Source organism: Eurosta solidaginis, chromosome 5, assembly GCF_040869045.1.
Source record: "Eurosta solidaginis isolate ZX-2024a chromosome 5, ASM4086904v1, whole genome shotgun sequence".
Classification (NCBI taxonomy): Eukaryota; Metazoa; Arthropoda; class Insecta; order Diptera; family Tephritidae; genus Eurosta; species Eurosta solidaginis.
Window position 1 is genome coordinate 218,303,761 of NC_090323.1, and position 26,146 is coordinate 218,329,906.

At 36.3% G+C, this 26,146-nt stretch overlaps 1 protein-coding gene across 4 annotated transcripts; it reads left to right on the top strand.

The window, feature by feature from the left end:
• The first annotated feature begins 269 nt into the window (after positions 1–269).
• On the top strand, positions 270–26,146 carry ClC-c (chloride channel protein 3). 4 transcript variants are annotated; one of them, XM_067788331.1, is made up of 15 exons: positions 270–383; positions 448–573; positions 762–876; positions 4,461–4,770; positions 6,564–6,590; positions 6,662–6,801; positions 9,575–9,778; positions 11,496–12,128; positions 12,210–12,427; positions 12,499–12,713; positions 12,782–13,032; positions 14,543–14,643; positions 14,704–14,867; positions 14,936–15,149; positions 21,950–25,925. In XM_067788331.1, the coding sequence occupies exons 3-15, from the start codon at positions 790–792 to the stop codon at positions 22,038–22,040; spliced, it is 2,655 nt and encodes an 884-aa protein (XP_067644432.1). In that variant the 5' UTR covers positions 270–383; positions 448–573; positions 762–789; the 3' UTR covers positions 22,041–25,925. The 4 variants fall into 4 exon arrangements, with proteins under 4 accessions (XP_067644432.1, XP_067644433.1, XP_067644430.1 ...); XM_067788332.1 differs by having other exon boundaries at positions 307–573; positions 12,499–12,638; positions 21,950–26,146; XM_067788329.1 differs by having other exon boundaries at positions 307–573.

The following is a 26,146-nucleotide window of genomic DNA, read 5'->3' on the forward strand; positions in this document are numbered from 1 at the left end:
TCCGTAAATTTAAATGTTTCAAATGGATTACTGTGATTTGCGCTTATTTCATCCCCATTTACAATTTCTTCGATGCTATCATTAATTTCAACAATACTTTGTATAAAAAAAGTTATTTAGGGCATTAGCCATATCATATTCATTTTCCAGGCATTCACCGTTAATGACTTCTGAAATGAACGTTATACATTTTTGGGACGCTCAGAATTGAGATTACATGCCAGAATAGAGATGTTAATAAATAAATCTACTGCAGTTGTAAATCAACCCTGGGAGTCTAGCACGTCACTAATTTTTCGTGTAAGTTGTTCGTGTATGCGAGTGTAAAGAAATTTAATAATTTTCGCAAAGAATTTCTGCAATTTTTCAACATGTTAGTTTAAGTACGTGATTTGAATAAAAGGAAATTTGCTTATTTACTCAGCGTATTTTCGAAAATTTTTGTAGCATTTTCCATTTTACTGTAACGTAATTTTTTGTTTGCTGTTTGTGCGTTTTTATGATGGCAATGGGATGCTCGAAAGGAATCTTCTGATTACTACACGGAATACAATTGACAGTACTAAAATACAAGTAATATAAATGGTCAATTATTAATATGAATAGTTGTATAAAATAGTATAGTTTATTAATAGTATAGTATAATGCATCCTGCATATTTAAATAAGCACCTATTCAAGTTTTACATACATATATACATATATCCATATTTATTCTAGCGCAAGGAATAAGTACATTGGTTATTTTTTTTTTATTTCCAGAAAAACCGATACATAATAAGATATAGTTATGGAAAAATTTCCCCTGAAGGGAAGCAGAGAGATTGCAGCTGAAGGAAATAGTTATATTACGGCCTATCAGTCTGTATTGAAAAAGGTAAGTGCGTTATTTGGGGAACGCCCACCGCCCGCTGTAAATTGTATTAGCAGTTGATCTTAATAGTTGGTCTACCGATGGCTCGAAGACACCAGAGGGGATTGGATCTGGAGTCGTCAACACCCCTGGGAGCATACCCGAACATTTTTCAAGCGGAGGTATTCGCCATAATCCAGTGCGCTGGCCTGAACCTTCAGCGAGAATACTCCAATGAAACAATTGCCATACTCAGTGACAGTCAGACCGCCCTGAAGGCAATCTCAGCGTTTGAAATAAAACCAGCAGTGGTCCTTGAGTGCGTTGAAAAGCTAAATCAACTAGGAACACACAACGAACTACTGCTGGCGTGGGTTCCTGGCCACAGGGGAGTTGAGGGTAACGAGCAGGTGGACATAGTGGCCAGAGAGGCAGCAACGGGACGTCTTATTGGTCCCGAGCCGTTCCTGCCAGTAGATCTGCAGGAAATTAGGGGGCATCTATTAGTAGAAGAAAGGGAAAAGAGAGAGAACACTGGCGCAATATGCCAGGCCTGCGGCAATCGTAAGTAACTGTTAGGGGGTTACAGCACAACTCGATATAGCGCATTAATAGGCCTCTCGAAAGATAACCTAAGAATCCTAACGGCTATTCTTGCAGGACACTGTAGACTGAACAATCACGTGCAAAAGCTGGGTATAATATCGAACAATACATGCCGATTTTGTGATCGATCAGCGGAGACGGCGTACCATATCCTCCTGGAGTGTGACGCAATCTCAATACGTATGACTAAGTTTATGGGCTCACCATGACCAGAGCATTCTCACATCAAATCCCTCAAGCCAGGTGAACTGCTAGGGTTCATCAGAGATGTCGGCTTAGATGAGGTGCTGTGAAGTAGCTGAGGGCACAATAGACCAATTGTCGCAGTGCGATCATCAATTAATTATCTATCTATCTATCTGATCGTACAAATATAGGAAGCCCAAGACACAACAGCGCATCGTACCCGTTATGATGGTGCTAGGAGCTTTTTGGAGCTATTTTCCGGATCGAACCGGAGCTGCATCTGGTAAAGGACCATGAAAACCGATTATAAAAAAATAACAAAAAAGTGATATGAATATTAGGAGCTGTTTCCTAAAATGTTTGGTGTTTTGTGCCAGTAATACGCCGAAATCGGATTGTTTGGACGCAGAGTCCAATGCCTTAGCAAACATCATGGGGAAACTTTGTATTCTTCTTCCTGAAGCAGTGCTTCGCCTCATGCAATATAGAACTTACAAATTGCCATCAATATTCTCAGGAAAACCAAGGAATCTCGTAGGGTTGGGAGGTATCATTTTACAATATTTGCTATAACTTTACCATCTTTTAACGGATTTGTTGTTTGAACAAATATTTTCTGGAGTTGATTTACCTTTAACATTACATCAAGGTTAATGCAAAGCAGTACCTATTTTTTGGATTACATGCACCATTTTCTTCTAAGATATTTATCTGATTGAAAAACATTATACGACTGGATGTTCGAGAAAAATTTTATGCAGCTTATTTTAGACCATAATTCATTTAAGTGATAAGTGGCCGAGAGAAAAGTTCTTCGAAAGATTGATGGACCTCTACGCGTTGGCGATGGCGAGCACCGAAGAAGATTTAACGATGAGTTGTACGAGCTATCCGCAAACATCAACATATTCCAGCGAATTAAAACGCAGCGGCTGCGCTGGCTGGAAAGTGTTTAGTGTTTAAGAAAGTGTTTCTATCGGAATCCGCCTATGGAGACAGAGGTAGAGTGCGGCCCCCACTCCGTTAAGGAAATAATTTATTTCATTCCGGCCGGGGATCGACGGGCATTTATCGGCTTAGAACTTTTCTGACTCTTTGTGGATGACCCTGGGAGTATTTTGATGTATGCTCTTTTGGTTCAAACGACTAAATTCTTGTGTGCGCGATTTCGTCATAATAATTGCGGATACCCAGATTTCTAAGTATTTAATAGAAACTACAACAAGCCGATGGCCAATTGTTTTATAGGTACCTATTCGCGTTTCTGTCTTTGCCTCAAAGGTCTTATGGATTTTGTTACGGTTCTGAATTTAATGTACAAGGGCAACTGCATGCAGGTCAATGCCGCCGGTCTCTGCTCTTTAAACAAGTAACGGGTTACGCCTTTCCTCTCTTTTGTCGTTGCAGCGATAAGGACTCCCCTAAAGTTTTGGGAAGTGTTATCGACACTGATGGTCATTTGCCGGACATAGATCCAGTACGTTCGGATAACAAGCACCTCATATGGAATGTTCCGAAAAAAAAGTGCACACTTTATTTTGCTTGCAACTTGACGAGTTCATACTTTATCCCCTTCAATTTTCTTCTAATGAAAACTTGCATATTTCAACTAGTTGATAGTTAAAGGAAGAAATCATAAAAATGAATCTCTTAAATTTTAGAGGGTTTTCTTTATAAAAGCTTTTATTCATACATTCATTTTTACACTTTTTTACAGCAAAGTAGTCTTCGATTCTCTAATATTTTTTTTTTAAGTTTATTGACAGTATGGATCAATCAAGTTAACTTGGACATGTTGTACATGTCAATAACCCAGTACCATTCCATTGGGCGTTGTTGTTGTTCTTGTAGCCATAAGGACACTCCCCGAAGGCCTTGGGGAGTGTTATCGTGTTGATGGTCCTCTGCCGGATGCAGATCCGGTACGTTCCGGTACCAAGCCCGACCATCTCGGGAACGATTTGTTATGACCATTTGCGACCTTCTAGGACATACCGCCCTCCCACCCCCTAAATCCATGAGGACTTCGGGGTCGCCAAAGTCTCGGCTGTTAATGAAACAGGATTCGCCACGGATAGATGAGGTTGACAATTGGGTTTGGAGAAGCTATATATTGCGCTGGCAACCTGAAAAGGTTGAGCTACACAACCCCTTGAATCTGATATTTTAGTCGCCACTTACGACAGGCATACCTACCGCGGGTATATTCTAAGCCCGCTAACCCACTGGGCTATGCATTTGGTGATGTTGGCAGTTATACAGTTACAGCCGTTGAATGCGAAATTGAAACAAGAAAACATTTTTATGTAGCTTTAATTATCGGTTGTAATTCACAACAATTTTTCGTCATCAATTGTTGTTGTATTAACTCCCCCAATACCTTGGGGGAGTGTTGTCGATGTTGTGGGTTCTCTGCTGGATATAGATACGGTACGTTTCGTTAACAAGCACCATTGAGGTACTAGCGAAGCACTGTTAATACAACAACATCATTGAGGTACTAGCCAAACCATATCGGGAACGATTAATATGACCACATTAAACCTTCTAGGCCATACACTTGATGTGTGCACTTTCGCTTCGGAACAGTCCATGTTTGTTCGTCGAGGTTGTTGAATATCCGTAAGATTGACAATACGGGTGTTTTCGTGATTATCGAGTGCATTCTTTTATGACTGGGATGGCATGTTCGCTTAGGATGGAATGTTCTGTAATAAAACTATTATTATGAAGTCATTATGAAAACATGTTGAGGTTTTTGTGTTACCTTCTGTTTGCTTCCAGAATTAAAAATCATGTGCATATTCTCATTTCAGTCAAACGGACACACAGTGGCCAAAGGTGATATTACTTGCACTCAGGATCATCCATTGGCAACATCGTCCCTTACAAAAGAAAGTAACGGTATTGCAGCTACCACTTCACTCTCAGTAGGCGATAACGACGATGACGATATGATCGATATTACACCACATTCAAGTCCTGGCGAAGCTGGTGAATCATCAAACTTTAATTATAAACGTCACACTTCAGCCGATTCAGATATGGACGGTGAACGTGAACAACATTATTCGCGGAGTCATCATCATGCACCAACACACAGCGCATTCGGCGATACACTCGATAGTAAGTATGCAAATCTATCCAGAGTAGTTGATTAGGGAACTAAATATTCGATGCTGAAATAAACATTTTTGTAGAAGACGATTGCACGATGCCACATAATGTATTATTTTTAGTGCCAGTTACACGGGTTTCGCTGCCCATTTACTAATGAATTTGAATAATTTATTTCAAAAAAGTCCTTATAATGATCAAATACGTAATAAAACTGCATTGGTGACCTTTGGCATCCCCTTTATCTGGTTAAAGTGTCTGATTCAGATATTGGCAAACTAAAGGACAAGTAGAAAACTGCTACATTTATTTTTATTATTATTTTTATAGTGATTATAGTGATTACACTCTATAAACCAAACGGCAAAATTTTTACTTTAGGTTTCTCTAATAAAACAAAACAACTTTACTATTTTGATGTATGTATACTTAAAATATATGGAGTACTATTACAAAAAACTACCAGCTGAGTAAAGAGCGTTCACATCACGTTAATATTTATGTACATATTTAACAATTGCTTGTCTGAATTCATCAAGGTATCTTCTGGCAGTCACCTCGGTCCAGTGTTGTTCCTGCTCTTCATTAATGACCTCCCAAATGTTTTGAAGCGCTGCATGCCGCTGATGAACGCTGATGATGTCAAACTGGTTATGTCCATTCGTTCACCTGAAGATAGGGCACTTCTTCAATCGGATATGAATAACCTAGTTGAGTGGTGTGATGTGAACGTCATTTCACTAAACTTACCAAAATGCAAGTTTATGTGTTTTACGAGGAAATCTTTTAAATCCCATCAGTACTTGATAGGCGATTATATCATTAAGCAAGTCACAAACTTTACTTGGTCAAAGGAATTCAATGACCCCTATGTCACTAAAACTCTTTTTTTTTATCTTTAGTAAGACCTATATTGGAATATGCTCCCATTATCTGGAACCCGCGTTATCAGATTCATAGCGAAAAATTGGAATCGGTCCAAAAGCAATTTTTGCTTTTTGCTTTAAATCATTTGTCCTGGGATCCATCAAGGAATCTACCGCCCTACTGCAGTCGGTTAAAACTTTTACAGCTGCCTTCACTACAGAGCCGTAGGGAGATGCTTGGCGTTTTATTCATGGTAAAACTATTAAGAGGGATGATAAACAGTCCATTTCTGCTTGGCGAGGTGATGCTTAATGTCCCTTTTAGGGTCTCTCGGTATTTCCAACCGCTATATTTAATTACATGTAGATCGAATTTTCAAATGCATGAACTTCTTCGTTGTCTGTGTCAAGATTTCAGTAATCATTGCAATAATATTGATACTTGTAACACACTTTACAGTATAAAAAAATATATACTCACTGCCTTGAACTCATAACTTTCTAAATTAACATGTTAAACTAAATCTGTTACCAGCTCCAGTTACTTTGGGCGGGTGGCTTCGAATCACATCCTTTCCAACCTCCCACACATCGCAGGCCTGCTTATTGTGTGTTAAATATACATCAGCTGCTCGAAATCACGTCCATTCCGACAGCACTAATAATCAATTCCGTTTTTCGGCATCACAGTCCATCCCGACAACTTATTTAATAAAATATATACATATATTGTAATATAATTTTGCTCACTATATATGCTTCTGTAATTTATTCTGTAATCCGTAATTATATTTAGTCTGATTAATTGTAAAATTTGTAGACTAACAAATAAAAAATAAACAAAAATTACATTTGTTTTTGTTTCTAACATTTATATATGAAATTTGTATTACGCGTTAATCAAATTTTGTATATTCTTTTACTTCACTCTTTAAGGCGGTATGGCATTCTATGGTGGGTCTGGTAAGTGATAATAGTTAACAATTTCTTTAAGTAAATTATTAAACAAATATTAATTTCGTTTCACTATACAGATGCGCATGACGATATACCTGGAATTGGGCAATACGATGATTTTCATACAATCGACTGGCAACGTGATATTGCACGCGATCGTATGCGTCATCGGTATATTATTAAAAAGCGGCAGGACTCCTTATGGGATATGCTAAAGGTATGCATGCGTAGCTTAAATATATTCTCAATATTTATGTGCTTTCTATCGACTTCTTAAAATATTATATATGTATTTAAAAGAGCCACCAGTTCATCACTTGTTGGGAAACACCCGCTATAAAACAAAAATTATAGTGGGTAACTTTTCGAGAAGGACTTTGAAAAGCTGCCTTTTTATATTTTTGTCACTGCTACAACAACAACATATTTTCGTGGTGTATTCGTGTTTGCTTCGAGGATTTTTATACTCAGCTGAACAGAGCTCACCGAGTATATTAAGTTTGTTCGCATAACGGTAATCCGTAACGGCATAAACTAATCGAGATAGATATAGACTTCTATATATCAAAATGATCTGGGCGTAGAAAGAAATTCATTTAGCCATGTCCGTCCGTCCTTAAACACGATAACTTGAGTAAACCTTGAGGTATTTTAATAAAATTTGGTATGCAATTTCCTGGGCACTCATGTCAGATCGCTATTTAAAATGAACGAAATCGGACATAACCACGCCCACTTTTTCGATACCGAAAATTTCGAAAAACCGAAAAAGTGCGATAATTCATTACCAAAGACGGATAAAGCGATGAAACTTGGTAGGAGGGTTGTCCCTATGACGCAGAATAGAAAATTAGTAAAATTTTGGACAATGGGCGTGGCACCGCCCACTTTTAAAGGAATGTAATTTAAAAGTTTTGCAAGCTGTAATTTGGCAGTTGTTGAAGATATCATGATGACATTTGGCAGGAACGTTACTCCTATTACTATATGCGTGCTAAATAAAAATTAGCAAAATCGGATAACGAACACACCTACTTTTTTTTCTTTTAAATTTAAAAGTAAATTTTCAACAAAAAATTGAAAATCTTTTCATTATATAAGTAAATTATGTCAACATTCAACTGCAGTAATGGTATGGTGCAACAAAATACAAAAATAAAAGAAAATTTCAAAATGGGTGTGGCTCTGTCTAGAATACTTTTAATACCATAATAATACCGAAAAAAAATTTACCAATCCTTGTGAAATTGGGTATGGGCATAGCTTCTATCCCGGTAACTGTTTTCTGTGGAAATGGGCGAACGGTTGACGCCACACCCAGTTTTTATACACACTCGACCGTGTCCTTCCTCTTGGCCGTTAACACGATAACTTGAGCAAAAATCGATACATCTCTACTAAACTTAGTTCACGTACTTATCTGAACTCACTTTATCTTGGTAATAAAAATGGGAGAAATCCGACTATGACTACGCCCGCTTTTTCGGTATCGAAAATTTCGAAAAATGAAAAAAATGCCATAATTTTATACTAAATACGAAAAAAGGGATGAAACATGGTTATTGGATTGGTTTTTTGACGCAAAATATAACTTTGGAAAAAACTTTGTAAAATGGGTGTGACACCTACCATATTAAGTAGAAGAAAATGAAAAAGTTCTGCAGGGCGAAATAAAAAGCCCTTGGAATCATGCCAGGAATGCGGTTCGAGGTATTACATAAAAAAAAAAAATAAATGTAAGGCGCGATAACCTCCGAAGAGATCTAAGGCCGAGCTTCTCTTCCAATTTACGTCGTGCTCCTCTTGATTTTCCCTACAAATTGGCCGGGCGGGACCTACATGTTTTATGCCTACTCCGAACGGCATCTGCAAGGCAGATGAGTTTTCACTGAGAGCTTTTCATGGCAGAAATACACCCGGAGCGCTTGCCAAACACTGCCGAGGGGCGACCCCGCTTAGAAATATCGAGGTATTACATATATAAATAAATTAGCGGTACCCGACATAAGATGTTCTGGGTAACCCTGGTCCACATTTTGGTCGATATCTCGAAAACGCCTTCACATATACAACGAAGGGCCACTACCTTTTAACACCCTCATTTATACCTTTAATTAGATACCCATATGTACAAACACATTATAGAGTCACCCCTGATCCACCTTTATGGCGATAACTCGAAAAGGCGTCCACCTATAGAACTAAGGCCCACTCCCTTTTAAATAATAATTAACACCTTTCATTTGATACCAATATCGTACAAAGGCACTCTAGAGTCACCCCTGGTCCACCTTTATGGCAATAACTCGAAACCCACTCCCCCACTCGAAAAGGCGTCCACCTACAGAACTAAGGCCCACTCCCTTTTAACATACTCATTACCACCTTTAATTTGATACCCATATCGTACAAACACATTCTAGAGTGAAACCTGGTCCACGTTTATGGCGATATCCCGAAATGGCCTCCACCTATAAAACTATGGCCCACTCCCTTTTAAAATACTCTTTTAATACCTTCCATTCGATATCCGTGTCATACAAACATATTCCAGGGTTACCCTAGGTTCATTTTCCTACATGGTGATTTTCCCTTATTTTGTCTCCAAAGCTCTCAGCTGAGTATGTAATGTTCGGTTACACCCGAACTTCGGCTTCCTTACTTATTCAACGATAATTTCGGTGCAAGTAACGAACTGGCCGTGAGTGGTCGCACCTATTGGATGCAACGAAGCACTGCTACAGCAACAACTGGTAGCTCTAAGTTAATTTTTTTTGGAAGCTATCAATGAAAGGTAATAAAATAAGATTACACGCCAGCTACATGCCAAAGCACAGTCTACAAGTAAACCATTTGTGGTAAATTATGGTCTGGCGGCGGAAATTTTAGATCATATCCTGTTGTATTAACAGATCATATCCCCATACGGGTTATCGAAATGGTTATTTAATAATATTTATTAATGAAAGATATTTGTAAACCTCTAATAGGGAGCCCATGATGCCTGGTCCGGATGGCTATGTGTACTCTTTGTTGGCATTGCTGCTGGTTTTGTTGCTGGTATGATTGACATAGGCGCCAGTTGGATGTCCGATTTGAAGCACGGCATTTGCCCACAGGCATTTTGGTTTAATAGGGAACAATGCTGTTGGCCTACTAAACAGTCAGTTTTTGAGGAGGGTAACTGCTCAACGGTAAATATTTAATACGGTTTTGTTGATAGCTAAATGAAACACGTTTATAATCAGTAGTGTTATTTTGTTTTTATTCATCCTTGTATGTATTTGTCATGAATTAAAAAGATTATTGCCGTTCTAATACTTCTTTAAGAAAATAAGTCCTTTATTATCTCTCTAAACCATTAGTACCTGGGCGACCGAGCTTTGCTCGTCAATCTTCGAGCATGCCGCCTAACATACTTTGTTCTACATGTCATCATTAATCAAACTCTACATTTTTTATATATACATATATATTTTTACTTACTAATATTTCATTTCCTTAAAAATAGATTTAAAAAACATATCAAACACTAACCGCAAAATGAACTGGAATGAAAAATTTGAAATGGGTAATTCCAGCCTATAGTATAAGGGATTGTTATGACAATTAGTGAAATCGAGAACTAAGTTATTTAGGTCGGGTATCTTCATGTGCCGAATTATTAATTTCAAACTTTTTTTTAGTTATACACTATGAAAGTCTCACAATTTTATTACATTCCAAAAACTTGTAAATTTCACGAATGACAACTATCAGGTAGTTTAATTAAATGTCAACTTACTTCCCTAAGCGCCACCTGTTGGTAAGTAGTTAAATGGTCAGATGTCGTTTTCAAATTGAACATATGCCTCTAGTGTTCAACGGTAGCAAATTATCATGGTGAGATATCTTTTTGCTATGGTGAGAAATCTTTCTAATAGTAATCTGTGAGAAATTTTAATTATTCATTTCACATTTCCCAAAAATATGCATTTAAATATATTTTGCTAGAATTTGCAACGGTGCCTTGATATTGCATTTAAATTTTATTAGCGTGTGTGAAACTAAGAAAATTAAGTCGCATCATGTGTAAGATTTTTTACGAAGATTTTTAACTTTAATGTTCTCCTTTAATGCTTTAATAGAATATGAGTAAGTAGAATACTATTTCGTCTAACTACCCCAACCCTAAATGGCAACCCTACTCAAAAATGTCCCTATTGTAATGCAGAGTAAGTTCCTTTCGTTTGATACCCATATTGGCGTATATCATGCAATTTTGATTTTAATTTCGAGTAGGTGGGAACCCTAAATGGCAATCCTACTCAAAAACGTCCCCATGGTAATGCGGAGTGAAATACTTTTCGTTTGATACCCATATCGGCATATCTCATGCAATTTTTTTAAATTTCGAATCGGTGGCAACCCTAAATGGCAACCCTACTCAAAATGTCCCCATTGTAATGTGGAGTGAAATACCATTTGTTTGATACCCATATCGGAATATCTCATGCAATTTTTTTTAATTTCGAATAGGTGGCAACCCTACTCAACAATGTTCCTATTATAATGCGGAGTGAAATATCTTAGTTTGATACACATATCGGCATATCTCATGAATTTTTTTTAATTTCGAATAGGCGGTAACCCTAAATGGCAACCGTACTCAAAAATGTCCCTATTGTAATGCGGAGTGAAATACCTTTCGTTTGATACCCATATCGGCATATCTCATACAATTTTTTTAAATTTCGAGTAGCTGGCAACCTTGTGAAACATTCTGAGTGGCTATACAAACATACAAATATACAAGAATTGCTCGTCTAAAGTTATAAGATATACTTCTTAAACGTACCTCTAGGCTTAAGTACGAATATTACACGGTTGCACCTGAATTAAAGTTTTATTAATTGTTGTTTGCTTTCTTAGTGGAAAACTTGGCCTGAAATAATGGGTATGGATCGCAATGGTACTGGTGCCTATATTATGTCATATTTCTGGTTTATCATATGGGCGTTATTTTTTGCGGCACTGAGTGCTTCATTAGTACGAATGTTTGCTCCATATGCTTGTGGTTCTGGTATACCTGAAATTAAGACTATACTCTCCGGATTTATTATACGTGGTTATTTGGGAAAATGGACATTGTTAATCAAATCTGTTGGTCTTATACTATCTGTAGCGGCTGGTCTAACATTGGGTAAAGAAGGGCCCATGGTACATATAGCCAGTTGTATTGGTAATATTTTTTCACATATGTTCCCAAAATACGGAAGAAATGAGGCAAAGAAACGTGAGATACTATCAGCAGCTGCAGCGGCGGGTGTTTCAGTTGCATTTGGTGCACCTATCGGCGGTGTTTTATTCTCACTCGAAGAGGTGTCCTACTATTTCCCATTGAAAACGTTATGGCGTTCATTTTTTTGTGCATTGATTGCAGCATTCGTTCTACGTTCGTTAACTCCGTTTGGCAATGAACACTCCGTATTATTTTTCGTTGAATATAATAAGCCTTGGATATTTTTTGAGCTCATACCATTCGTTTTGCTCGGTATAATGGGTGTAAGTATTAAATGTAATATGCAAAATGCTGGACATTTTAAACTTGTTTTTATTTATGTTTTTTTTATTTATGTTTTTCAGGGCGTGATAGGCACAATTTTCATAAAAGCGAATTTGTGGTGGTGTCGCTATCGTAAATTTAGTAAATTAGGTCAATATCCAGTTTTTGAAGTTTTGGTGGTTACTCTTGTTACTGGAATCTTATGCTTTCCCAATCCGTTTACAAGAATGAACATGAATGAACTAATTTTCTTATTATTTAGTCAGTGTTCTCCTGGCGACATTACAAATCCTCTATGGTAAAAGACAATAAATGTACTATGTACTGGCAATAATTAATTTAAAAGCACACTTCTATTTTTGTTTGTAGTGATTACAAACGTATGAATATAACAAATGGCGCTACATCTTCGATAGAAGTGACCGAACCTGGTGCTGGTGTGTATCATGCCATCATTTTGCTGCTGCTAGCTTTCGTTTTCAAATTGGCTTTAGCTGTCTTCACTTTTGGTATGAAAGTACCAGCGGGTTTATTTATACCTTCTTTACTATTGGGGTCAATTATGGGACGTATTGTAGGAATTGGTTAGTTTAGTAGCCCTTTTTAAAACTAGTTGTTTCAACCTTTTTTTTCTATTTATATCGACTCGCAGGTGTAGAACGCTTTGCCTACAGTTATCCACATATTTGGCTTATTACGGGTGAATGTGATAATGGTAAAAATCTTATTACACCCGGTTTATATGCAATGGTAGGCGCAGCTGCTACTCTAGGTGGTGTAACGCGCATGACAGTCTCATTAGTGGTAATCATGTTTGAGTTAACAGGTGGCGTTGGCTACATAGTTCCATTAATGGCGGCAGCTATGGCCTCAAAGTGGGTGGGCGATGCTCTCGGAAGACAGGTAATTTTAATGTTTATTACTCCATGCGCTTCTCTCCAAGTATCCGTCGATATGTAGACGCCATATTACTTTGATCTATGACATATTTAGATAATCGTTCCTTAATGGTGCTTGTTACTGGAACGTACCGGACCTATATACGTCAAAGGACCATCAACATCGATACGAGGGTTGCTATTTATATTTTGAGCCTTGCCGATGCTAATTGTTTGCCGGCGCTATCTGACGTTTTCAATTGAAAGTTTGACATTTTTAAGCATAACCTTCTTCAGAACAGACATTTGAGCACATCTTGTAGTGTTAACAGTAACTTAAAAATGGAATTAACTCGTGAAAATTTCCGTGCGATGATGTTTTACGACTTTCGACGTGGATTATTAAGACAGAAGTGCTTTGAACAACTTACTTCCACTTTTGGTGATGAAGCCTCATCCTTTGCCACTGTCAAACGCCGATATAACGAGTTCCATCGTGGTCGCCGTTCGCCCAGGGACGAAAGTCGTGAAGGTCGTCCAAAATCAGTTGTTGTGCTACAAAACATTGACGCTGTGCGCGAACTTATATTGCAAGATCGTGATACGACTTATCGTGAGATTGAGGCATCCCTGGGCATTAGTATGACGAGCATCAATAATATATTGCAGGAAGATTTAGCTGTGAAAAAAATTTGTTCGCGTTGGATCCCGCATAATTTGACAAAAGCTCAAAAAGATGCTCGTGTCAATTGGTGCAAAGAAATGCTCAATAAATACAATCGCGGTACATCAAAAGCTGTATATAACATCTACACAGGTAACAAAAAATTGGATTTATGTGTATGATCCCGAAACAAAACAGCAATCCACTGTATGGGTCTTCCAAGTTGAGCCAAATCCGACAAAAGTGATTCGTGCGCGAAGCACTTCGAAGCAAATGATCGCCTGTTTCTTCTGAATAACTGGACATTTCGCTACCGTTCCATTAGAGCAACGAACAACTGTGAATTCGGAATGGTGCACAACCATTTGTTTGCCAGTAGTGCTTGGTGAAATACGGAAGAATGCGGCAACGAAGGACCATTCTTCATCATGACAATGCCAGCGCTCACACATCGGCTGAAACAACCATCTATTTAACTGGCCAAAACGTCGAATTAGTGAGTGACCCTCCGTACAGCCCTGATTTGGCCCCAAATTACTTCTTTTTATTTCCGCAAATCAAGAATAAATTGCGTGGCCAACGTTTTTCGGCGCCTGAAGAAGCCGTTGATGCATTCAAAAACCATGTTTTGGAGAAACCTCAAAGTGGAAAAAGTGCTACGAAAATGGGTTTGAGCGCATGCAAAATTGTATTGATTATCATGGAGAATGCTTCGAAAAACAATAAAGCAATTTTCGATAATAAATTACTGTCTTTTTCATTATTAGGCTCAAAATGTAAATAGCAACCCTCGTAGCACTTCCCTTGACCTTCGGGATATTCTAACCCTATTGCTTTTACTTATTACTTAAAAACCCGTTTTTCGCACCAGGGTATCTATGATGCGCATATAGCTCTTAACGGTTATCCATTCCTCGATAGTAAAGAAGAGTTTGCACATACAACTCTAGCAGCTGATGTAATGCAACCGAAGTAAGTTAATAACGCATTTGTGGTATTATGTTTAACTTTTTTTCTAAATGTCTCCTTTAGGAGAAATGAAACTCTAAATGTTATCACACAAGATTCAATGACTGTTGATGACGTAGAAACATTACTAAAGGAAACAGAACACAATGGATATCCAGTTGTCGTGTCCAAACAGTCACAGTATTTAGTGGGCTTTGTGTTACGCCGCGATCTGAACTTAGCTTTAGGTAAGCCACGTGTTTAAACCAAAGAAATGAGAATGAAATAAGTGAGTTTTTGTTTTTAATAATTGTAGTAAACGCCAAGCGTCTAATCGAGGGCATAGCTGGTACATCAATAGTGTTATTCACATCAACCGCTCCAATACAAAATTTAGGGCCTCCGCCACTTAAATTAAAGAAAATCCTCGATATGGCGCCTATAACAGTAACCGATCAAACGCCCATGGAAACTGTGGTGGATATGTTTAGAAAGTTAGGCTTACGCCAAACACTAGTGACACACAATGGGTAAGTCAAAGTAAGAAAAGAAGTCGCAAGTGCGAAGGAAGTTGGAAGGGAATTAGCTGTGGGTTCTTCCGACATAGCAATAACACTATAGAGTTTGCAGAACTCTTAAAGGTGCTTAATAAAGCTTACATAGTTTATTATTTGGTTACTATTAACCCACAATAGAGCATCAGCGAACTTTTGTTTGCCCGAAATTACCGATAGGCAGTTCATCCAAACAAAAAGGTTAGGTTGAACTGGCCGGTCCGTAAGGACCTCACATAGACTGTCTGTGTACATGGTGTTACCAGAAGTTTGTTTAACGACCAGACTGAAAAACCCTATCAACTACTAGGACCTATAGCCGTCATCCAGTGAGTTTTCTAGCTCCGTATCAGGCTCAATTCTTCCGGGAATGCTCTGGATCATTGGGAGACTTGAGAAGTAGAGGTCGTGATATTTTTGTACATATGAGTTGTGATAGGCAGATGTCGCCATTGTATTTCATTTAACACATACTGCTAAAGGCCATCAGCGCCATCTATTTTTGAAAAAGGTGGGTTTATTAAAGGCAGCGTTGCCAAACTAAAGATAAGAAACTAACAAATTATCTGGCTCAAAAATTGAACCAGACTTCTATCTGGATTTATTTGGCTCAAATCATTGCTGTTGCATTTACATGCAAAATTATTTATCTGGCTCAGGATCTTTGCGACGGGATGATCGCTTTTGTGTGTGTCCGGTGGCAATTTCCCGTTAAAATAATAATAATAATTATAATCATCGCATTGTCATACCTACCTGTCAAACAATAGTTGACAGCGAGAATGGCCAGAGAATGGAAGAAATGTTTGTTTTTTTGCTCGCGGTAATTAAATTGAAGTGCTATGAATTGCACATTTGTGTTTCAAATCAGATTTTCTTTTAAATGTGTCCACAGAAAAGCAGACTACATAATTCATTTCTAAAATCTAGTTAATAGATTAAATATGAGCAGATAGTTAAGCATACATTTTAAAATAAGTAAATAATACAAAACACTATTGAGCAAATGATTTAAATAATCGAACAGCAATTGAACTTGTGATCGAGGCTGTTTACTATTGTGAACGTTTTTTTCAAACATTCGCCACTTGTATGAATTCACAATGGTGTTCAATTAGCAGAGCTTTGGTTAATGTCAGCAGAGCTTTTACAGTCAAAAAATTAAAAATCAGGATGGGTTGCTTTTACGTAGCAAGAAAAGCAGGGAATAAATCAATCCCTTTAAGCCAAAATTGTAGTAGAAAAGTACCTTAAGTAGTATATTAATAGGGATAGTAATTTTGTAAATGCCAAACGATTTTGGGAAAACTATTTATTTTTTACTTAATATTTAGTAAAATGATAACGGGCTATATAGCTTTTCTCATTTTTTCAGAATTTTATTTAAAAACACTCAGAATTTGTTTCAAAACCGCCCTGTCTGAGCATAAATTCAATACATGTTGACATGAGATAGGAGGTTTATGAAAAATATTCTGAGATAACCCTGCCAGCAATTTTCAAATAATTTTATCGTCTATCGCCAAGAAGTAACTTGTAATTCGATACGTTTTGCAGTTATTAAGCTGATATTAACTCATTTTACAAAGACTATAAATAACTTTAACGTTTTAAATTTTGCTTTATGAAATCTTTCTTCAATTAAACGTTTTTCATTTCCTAACTTGAATAAAAACTTTATTGTGGTGAATGGTTCAAACAGAGATTTTTTGCAAATATTGAAAAAGTTGAGCAAAGCCCACCAAGTTCGTCTAAACTTTTTATTCGCAATAACATAATTTCGTATTTTTACTTATGAGGCACGAATTCGATCGCATATTTGGATTATTTCACTTCCCAGACACGCTTCCTGTTAACCCTGCTTTGTCTCACAAATGCCTTTGTAGCCAATTAAAACTTCCCAAAATATTCTATCGAATTAGTTACTTTCGTGACATAAAAATATATATATTTTCCTCTACAGTTTTCGTTTCGCTTTGAGGGAACAGTTCTTCCCGAAAGCTGATAAGAAAAAACGGAAAAACAGTGATATCTTCGGCGATCATTTCTTCAGAAATGTCGTATCGAAGAAGTGATTTGCGCGATAGAAAACGCTGGCAGGGAAGGCGTTATTCAACCTAATTCTGAAATAGGGCGCTTTCAAAATATATCCTGAGTTAGAGAATATTTGAAAAATACTTGAAATGCGACGACTTTGAACTGGCAGCGATATAGGTTGATACTTGACTCAGCATCCGACATGATCTGACAATAAATAAATAAATAAATAGAAAAATAGCTGACTTTGATAGAACTTTGAACCCTTGCTACACAAGGAGTGCATTTACCTACATATTTATTCTGAAACTTCGGAAAGCTCTATCACCTAAATTTGGAATATTCGGATTATTTTTGTTTGATACTACCTCATGCGGTTCAAAAGTTCCAAATATCATATATATTATTTCCAATTGTTGTTTTTATATACGGGACCCTTTTTCGCTCTTATTTGGAATCAAAATCTATAAATAAAGTTTTGGTTGTAAAGATGGAGATTCGGGCTATTAGCGAGCTTTGGGCAATTTTGGTCGTAGTGCTTTTGTTTAGCTATATTTTATTAAAATAATTTGTTAAAAGTAAACGATTGTGAGCATACCGACAGTTGCTATTGTACGCTAGATGACAGCGCAAGCTGTATTGTACGCTGGATGGCAACGAACGCTGTAAGTTGTAAATGATTGACGGCAGTTGCTATTATACGCTAGATGGCAGCGCAAGCTGTAAGTTAATAGAACAGCTGATTTCTGTTGATATTTCATAAGAGAATTTTATATTGGTTGCGCAATATGCGCACGGGTCAGGCTCGTACAAATAATATTCCAAATATAAAAACGATTCCATAAATACTAAAATATAAACCAATGCTCCGGACATAAGGAATGGATAAGTTAACACGCTCAGTGAGTACAATATTCCGTTCTGGCATTTCCAGTATTGACTTACGGAATTTTTGCATGAGTCGATTTTCTGGTCGAGTTTTTGGCGAACAACCTTGAATTAAAATTTTTATTTAGGTTTCGGTTGATCGTAGTTTTACGGAGGTGTTTACATAAAATCTCCTTTATTCAGCCACAATAGTAGATTCTGATATATTTTATACATTTACTATAAAGTAAGAAAAATAATAATAAGGAATTATGCAATTCCGTACTTATTTCATCATTTATTAATTGGCGCGTAACCGCCTGAGCGATTTTGGCCGTTTCGTAAAAAGTCACGCCAGCTATTTCTGTGATGACTGACGACAATTGGGAGCACCAAGCGAGGTCAAGTCTTCTTCCACCTGCCTCTTCCAACTCAGTGGAGGTCTCCCCTTTCCACTGCTTCGAAACTGCGGTGTCAACTAAAATACTTTCTTGGCCGGAGCGTCTACGTCGATTCGCATAACGTGACCTAGCCAGCAAAGCCTTTGGGTTTTTATTCGCTGCGCTATCGTCATATCTGCGTAAAGCTCATACAGCTCATCATCATACCTCCTTCGATACTCACCGTCAGCAACACGGACAGGGCCATAAATCTTCCGGATAACTTTTCTCTCGAAAACTCGCAAGAGCCAGCTAATCTTCACGCGACTTTGTAGAACGTGCTTTTTGTTCGTGGAGAGAGAATTTTTCTTTTCAATTACCAACTCAGTCCAAAGTATCACTTGTTGACAAGACTTATTCTCCGTTTAATTTCTAAGCTGACATTGTTGACATTTATGCTGTCTCCAAAATAGACGAAAACAGTATCGAATTTATATTCGTCAGCAATGACGTAGGCAATTTAAAATTATTCGTCTCGTATTTCTACTGTTAATATTTTTCATAAGTTTGCAAAGAAACAACACATTCAAGGACTTCCCCCTGTGCAGCGCTACCCAAGGCTTTCTAGGAATATTTTGTCGTTCCTACAACAAGAACACCAAAATTGTCATATTATATATGTAAAAACTTCGCTAACAATGGTATTCTAAAAATTAAAAAAAAAAATTACTCACAGTTGCTATTTTGCCCTAAAAATCAGCCCCCTAAGATTTAGCGGAATGTTACAGTTATGGATTGTCATTTGCAATATATGAATACGGCACGCTTCGGATCAGCACCTTTTGGTAATAGGCGAACTGCCGCGTAATCGTCTTTCCCCTGGCACACATAGGTAAATAATAATTTGGTAGCATTAGTAATAGATCATGAATTCAACTGTCAAGAGTTTTTGAGGGATCTTCTGATCAAGTTTGTGTAACATATTAGAAGGGCATTTGTTTTACCATTGTAAAGGTCTACAAGTAGGATATGTAGCAGCACGCACATACACAGCTACGCTCACCTGATAAAATGCTTGTCTTGTTCGTTTTTTTTTTGTGGATGCTATTTGGCACTGTTGTACTTCTTAGGTCCAAAAGTGTAGTAGTTGCTAACGAAAACTGCGTAAAATTTTTATCGTAAAATTACAAAGAAATATCCTTATTTACTTTCAAACGAGCACTTAATTACATCTCTCTTTAAAATCCATCACCCTTATCGCGAAGTTCACGCGGAAAAGTGTTTTTTTTTCCGCCTATCGGTAATTTCGGGCGAACAAAAGTTAACTTCGAAACAGCTGATGCTCTATTGTGTATTGGCAGTGAACAAATAATTTACTTACAATTGTGTAAATTTTGTAACCAAGCATATATTTCCTTAAAATACAACAAAAATAAAAAAAAATTTATAAAAGAATGTTTAGTATTGAAATTAGGTTGGTACTGATTGAGCGCGGGGAGAATATAAATGTGAAACTGATTCGGAGGAAATTAAGGGGCAGTTCTAACCCTTTGGAGCTGAATGATTCACTGTAAGCTAAAAATTACCTTTTTCAGCACTTTTGGATAACAAGTTAATTTTTTTCAATTAGCTTTCGCTAATATTACAGCCTAAACAAGCCGGCATTTTAATATTTGCTAGATATTCTTACCAACTCCTTGCCACCATTGAAGCAAAAATTTGGAGTTCCACCAATTGTAAAGTTGAGTACATGTCTTCGTTTTTTCGCGTAGGGAAAATGCGTTGGAAAGGACTATGAAGTGAGTCTTAGCCAATCTTGTTTCAGTGAGGTGCTCAACATTTTGGAACCGTTGCTTTGTCCACTATACGTTGTCATAAAAAAAAGGAATTTACATACTTAGCAATACAGTAATTTCACTTTTTTCCACTCAGCTTCCGATTGTACATTATTTATTGATTAATTTCTAATAATAAAAGTACATATAATTATAAGAGTATCAAATTTCAAAACAAAAAATTATTTACATTTTGTTTTCCTCTCGTTCACCTGTAAAATATAAGTGAACAAATTTGGCTTTCCCTGCTGTTCATTTCGCCTGAACAAAGAGTTGCCGATAAGGTGAAATCTTTTTCGAACACGAAAAATTGTTTCGCCACCCTCTGCGATAGGGTGAACGAAAACTGTGAACATTTTCGGGTGAAAATAAAACTCGCGATAAGGGCGCATGTGTTTTGGACAATTTTAATTAAAAATTGTGATACTTTAATAGACGCGTCTTTGCCGCGCTTCCAATAATTCGAATACTTTTTCGCCTTTGTACTATTGATAACAGGACAAAACGCGTCTTTTCATTTCTCTTTCCACATTTTTGGAAGGGTTATTGCAGTCGACCTCGGTTTCAAACTGTTTTTCGCGGAGAACTTTTGGACGGGTAGAAAAACTTAGCACCCGTGTTTGTATATATATGTGCATTATATTTTCATACTAAATTCGTTCAAAAAAATTTATCATCACAGCAACCCATATCTGATATTCCTCTCCTTTTTTTGTTTCCCTGCGTCGCTTTCCACCACAGCAACCCCGGTAATTTGGACACTTCGTTCAGTGTCAAACGCATGTTCCACGCAGGCTCCACTGAGTTCCATCCACAATAGTTTGACACTGACCGAAGTGTTAAATGGCAGTGTGTAAGAAAGAGAAAGGAATTGTTTCCTTCTCATACATATCATACTTGTAAACCTGTACTGTGTTTTACTTCCGACTTGCCATGACAAACCAACAAAGCAGCTGGAACTGTGAACGGGGCTTTAGGGGTGGAAACACATTTTAGAGTATAACGATCTTTTCCAAATGGGTCTGTAAAACTTTTTATTCGAACCCGAAACGCATTTAAGTGCCGAAAAATGCAGTAAAGCTAAAAGTTGGTTGGCATTAATTTGATTATCATCGATTGCGGGATCGGTTTCAGGATCCCTGTGCTTGTGTTTCACAGTTAATCAGATATATTATTTCTAATTGCTGTTTTTATGTACGGGTCCCTTTTTCGCTCTTACTTGGAATCCAAATCTATAAATAAAGGTTTGGTTGTAAAGATGGAGATTCGGGCTTTTAGCGAGCTTTGGGCAATTGTGGTCGTAGTGCCTTTGTTTAGCTATATTTTATTAAAATAATTTGTTAAAAATAAACGATTGTGAGCACACAAAGAAATCTATTTGTTCTGTGGCACTATTGTGAATATTTGCACTGCATTACCGGCAGTTGTTATCATACGCCAGATGGCAGCGCAAGCTGTAAGTTTTAATTGATTGAGAGAACAGCTGATTTCTGTTGATATTTGATAAGAGACTTTTTATTGGTTGCGCAGGATGCGCACGGGCACGGCTGAATATAATATTGTTTATATTTTCATTTTAAATAAAACTTAATTTAAAAATTATATTTAAATATATATTTTATTAAAAAGCACAATTCTACTATTTATAAATTTCTAGACGTTTACTAGGTGTTATAACAAAGAAGGATGTTTTGCGGCATGTAAAGCAAATGGATAATGAGGATCCTAACACTGTGTTGTTTAATTAGGCGAACTTGAGTAATCGGAAATACCCGCAGCCTAGTCGGGGAGAATTATCATCGAAACGAAATCACTGTACTATAAAATATGTAGCTGAATTGTTTTCAATATCACTAATGTTAGGCCTACAAAAATATGTATATCTATATTTATGTCTATAGTATATTTAAAAAATGTGTATAAAGCATATGTGCCGTAGTATCGTTCACATAGCTACATACCCAAAATAATAGAAACGCGTCGTTTTTACAATTTGGAGCCACTTCTTTTTGTCTTTATTTTAATCAATTGCCTTTTTACTATAGTTCATTCAATTAGAGTAGATAATTAAATTTGTAAATATAGAAATATATATTGTGTGAATAGGCTTAAAACCAATACTTAAACTCAAGTAGATCAATTTAGTCACTGAGTTGTATAGCTTTTGGTTTTAATGAGTTTCCCACTATTTCCAGATAAAATAAGAGTAAATTGGAGATTTATTCAAGAAGTTCATATAACATCAAAGATTAGACTTTCTACCCTATATTCGAACGTTACTTTGCAAATAAACTCAATTGAAATAAATCTAAGCCTTTTTCCATGCTGCGCGCCAATTGTAAATTAAGAGAAATAGTATTATTTTAAATTTATTTGCAGCGTAACTTGCGAATAAAGAGCAGACTACTATTTTGCAATTGGCGCGAAACCTCTTGAGTAAATTACCACATCTTCTAAAAATTGTTTTATCTAGAAAAAAACTCTTAGTTGCAAACAAATTCAATTTAAAAAGCCCAGCCCTCGCTCTTTATTTTACAATTTGTTTTTAACTTGGAAAAAAATTATGGGATTTTATTGCTGATTTAAGATTTTCATTGTTTTAAAATAATTGAAATATGAAATTCCATTTTTTTTGCCGGTTACATAAAGTTTTTGGTTTTATTTTGAATAGAATTTCTATAGAAAATCTATAATTATAATGAGGGTCTGGTACGATATGTCGAAAATTTAAATGCCGAAAATAAAATGCTGAAAACAAATGTCGAAAACAAAAAATGTTGAAAATTATAATATCGAAAAATAAAATGCCGAAGACAAAAATATAGAAACATTGTAATGAATGATGTGTCAAATTTGCGCGAATTTCACAAATCATTCATTACATTGTTTTGACACATTTTGTATACATTTACTGTTTCGTAGGAAGCATTTTTCTTTCTGCTTTGGACAGGGTTCGTCATGTAAATGCTCCCACTAAATATATGCGAGCTAACGGTTAACCTAAATATGCACAACAAACCATCAACTTTTCTCAAAAAAATCAACTTAATTAGTACTGAAGATGCAACAAGACCTAAAAAAGTATATCAGAAGAGAAAAAACGCATTCTAAATATTCTTGATAAAAAGGGGATACAAAAATTTAAGTTTTGAGAAATTTGGCATATTCCACTTCGCTATGCTGACGGGTCCGTAATTTATTTGTAACTCTAGAAACTTCCATATATTTATGGTTGTTCAAATGTCACTTTGAAATAAATTTAGTTTGTTTAGAATATCCGAAATTATGTTATGTAATTTGTGTCTTTAATTTGAAATTAATAAAAGCAATTTTCTGTTATAACCAAAAAATTCAACGTGCTTGTGTGTATGAATATAACGTGTAGAGTGAACCATAGAGACCATAAAGAGGTTTTTAACGATTCGGCCTTTTCTGTTTCGACAATTTTGTTTTCGACATATCGTACGGATCCTTTATAATGAATATTGATAAAAGAAGAAAAGGATTTATAATTTATCAAACCGTGCAGTTTCTGTTATTTTGGCTTTAGGTGTATGTGTAATAAGTTTGTATTAGGGCGGAGCAATAACGAAGGATCGTACAAAAATAGTCTAGGTCTTGAGTGAGCACACTGATTTAAAACCGTATAACCTAAATATTTTTATACATCCTCTGCCTAACATATGCGCTTTATATGGTTCTTCCCAGAAACCAAGGTGAATTCAGTACCAGGTGTTGTTATCCCAACAGCTGATTGCTTCTTCTTGATTATTTTCCATACAGCGTCTTGTACTTTAATATGCCAATTAAACGAAATCAATTAAAATTTTCTTTTGACTTGACATTCTTCTGCAAGTTCAATTCGCTTTGCCACCACCTGGATGGATTCGCCTTGCCAGGAACAATTAGTCTTTCATTTATAGAATACCTGGCTGTAAAAACTTAACTGTGATTTTTGAAGGGTATACTTGTATTTTTAGCGGTCGCCTTAGTTTTGTGGTAGCATGCTAGCCTACCACACCGATGACCTTGGTTTTAAGACCTGAAAAAAGCAACGTCAAAATACTTTAGACAATTTTTCTTCTAAGCGGTGTCGCCCCTCGGCAGTGTATTTCTTGCATTAAAAAGCATTTCAGTTGAAATTCATCTGCCTTCCAGATGCCCTTGGAAATCGGTAGAAGACAAGTAGGTCCCGTACCGACAAAGTAACATGACGCAAATTGTAAGATAAGATTCGTGGCTTAACTCTCCTCATAGGTATATCGCACTTATTTATTTATTACAGTTAACGATTCTACCCCCTGTAACATGTGATTCTATTATTTATTGTATGTTTGTATGTATTCATTTTGGCAATTCAGTCTTTCAGCATTAATTGGTTTTAACTATACCAATTATAATTAACACTACATTTTTGAACAATTGTTTAAATTTAATTAGTTAAATGTATAAACTGTGTTTGTGTGTGTTTGACCTATTATGTCTGTATGCTATTATACATATATTTATATACACATATATATATAGTTTACAAATATTTTTTTATATGTTTTATTATACAATATATATTCTAGAAAAAATGTAATATTTTGTTTACATCTCTTACTAAAAAACAAGGGGCGAGTATAAAAGCAACATGATTTATATAACTGCAAACGATTTTATTCATGTAGATTTGAAAAAAGATATATGTATGTATATTGTTATCATAGTATAGAAAAATCTTAAGGCGAAAATTTGTTCACAATACAACTTTGTAAAAGTTTAATATGTTCTACGAAAGACGATAAATTAAAATAAGAGCCGCCAATTTGCTACGAGTGGCAGTTACTCGCTGAAAAACGAAAAATGTATGACGAAAGTTTTCTACGAGGGAGTTTTTTGAAATGAGTTAATTAAATACAATCGTTAAGATAAAGACAAATACGCCACACAAATGTATAGAATGCATTGTATGCACATCTTGCCCAAAAAAATTAACCAGCGACTACCGCATAGAAAACATCCAGCAATTGGTTACGAGTAGCTACAACAACAACAGTAGCATACTGATCTCGCTTGTTTTAATTTATACTCTTTGGTTTAACTTCTTAATACACCTTCACAATTTATTTACTTTTTAATACAATGGTCTGTAATGTGCCAAAGAGGATAAATAAATAACATGCCAACCTTATAAAAACGCACTGCGGCAGTTTCTGTCAAAAATGTCTCACGTACATATAAATTGTATGAGAGCAACCGAAATTGAATTTACTGCGTATAAAGCTAACTCGATTTCCAATTTTTGATCTGCGTGACATTTCGGTTTGACATTTGCATACATGTTTTATATTGTCGCAACGCATGCTTATTTCAGTTAGGGCAAAAAAGCCGGTTAAGTGCTTGCGTTGAAAACCCGCAATGCGTTTTTATTAGGTTGGCATGTAAGAGCCACCAGTCTGCTACGAGTGGCGAGTAACTTGGAAATCAAAAAAATTCATGTCTAATGTTTTCTGTGAGGGGCATTTTTAATTGTCTCGCATTTATCCATGCTGTGTAGGCACCTTATGCAAATGTGATTTTTGGAAAGAGGATTAATTAATTAATTAAATACAGTCGGAAAAATAAACACACATACCCCACGATATGTATAGAAGACATTTATGCACATCTCGCCAAAAAAACAAAAAAAAAAAAAACCTGCGATTATCCTAACTAAAACCATTACGCAAAGTAACGAGTGACGTCTCTTATTATATTTATTCTCTTTGATAGTACTGCTTATATTACAATTCTTAGCGACGCAGACGCCAAAACAATTAAAAAGAATTACCGCCTTAAGTATATTAACTAAGGCATCGAATCCTGAACA

Bases quoted from the DNA above. Each gene is read 5' to 3' on its own strand.
- ClC-c (XM_067788331.1), top strand. From the start codon at position 790: ATGGAAAAATTTCCCCTGAAGGGAAGCAGAGAGATTGCAGCTGAAGGA. The intron at 4,771-6,563 runs GTAAGTATGCAA...TCACTCTTTAAG, and splicing joins ATTCGGCGATACACTCGATA to GCGGTATGGCATTCTATGGT. The intron at 9,779-11,495 runs GTAAATATTTAA...TTGCTTTCTTAG, and splicing joins AGGAGGGTAACTGCTCAACG to TGGAAAACTTGGCCTGAAAT.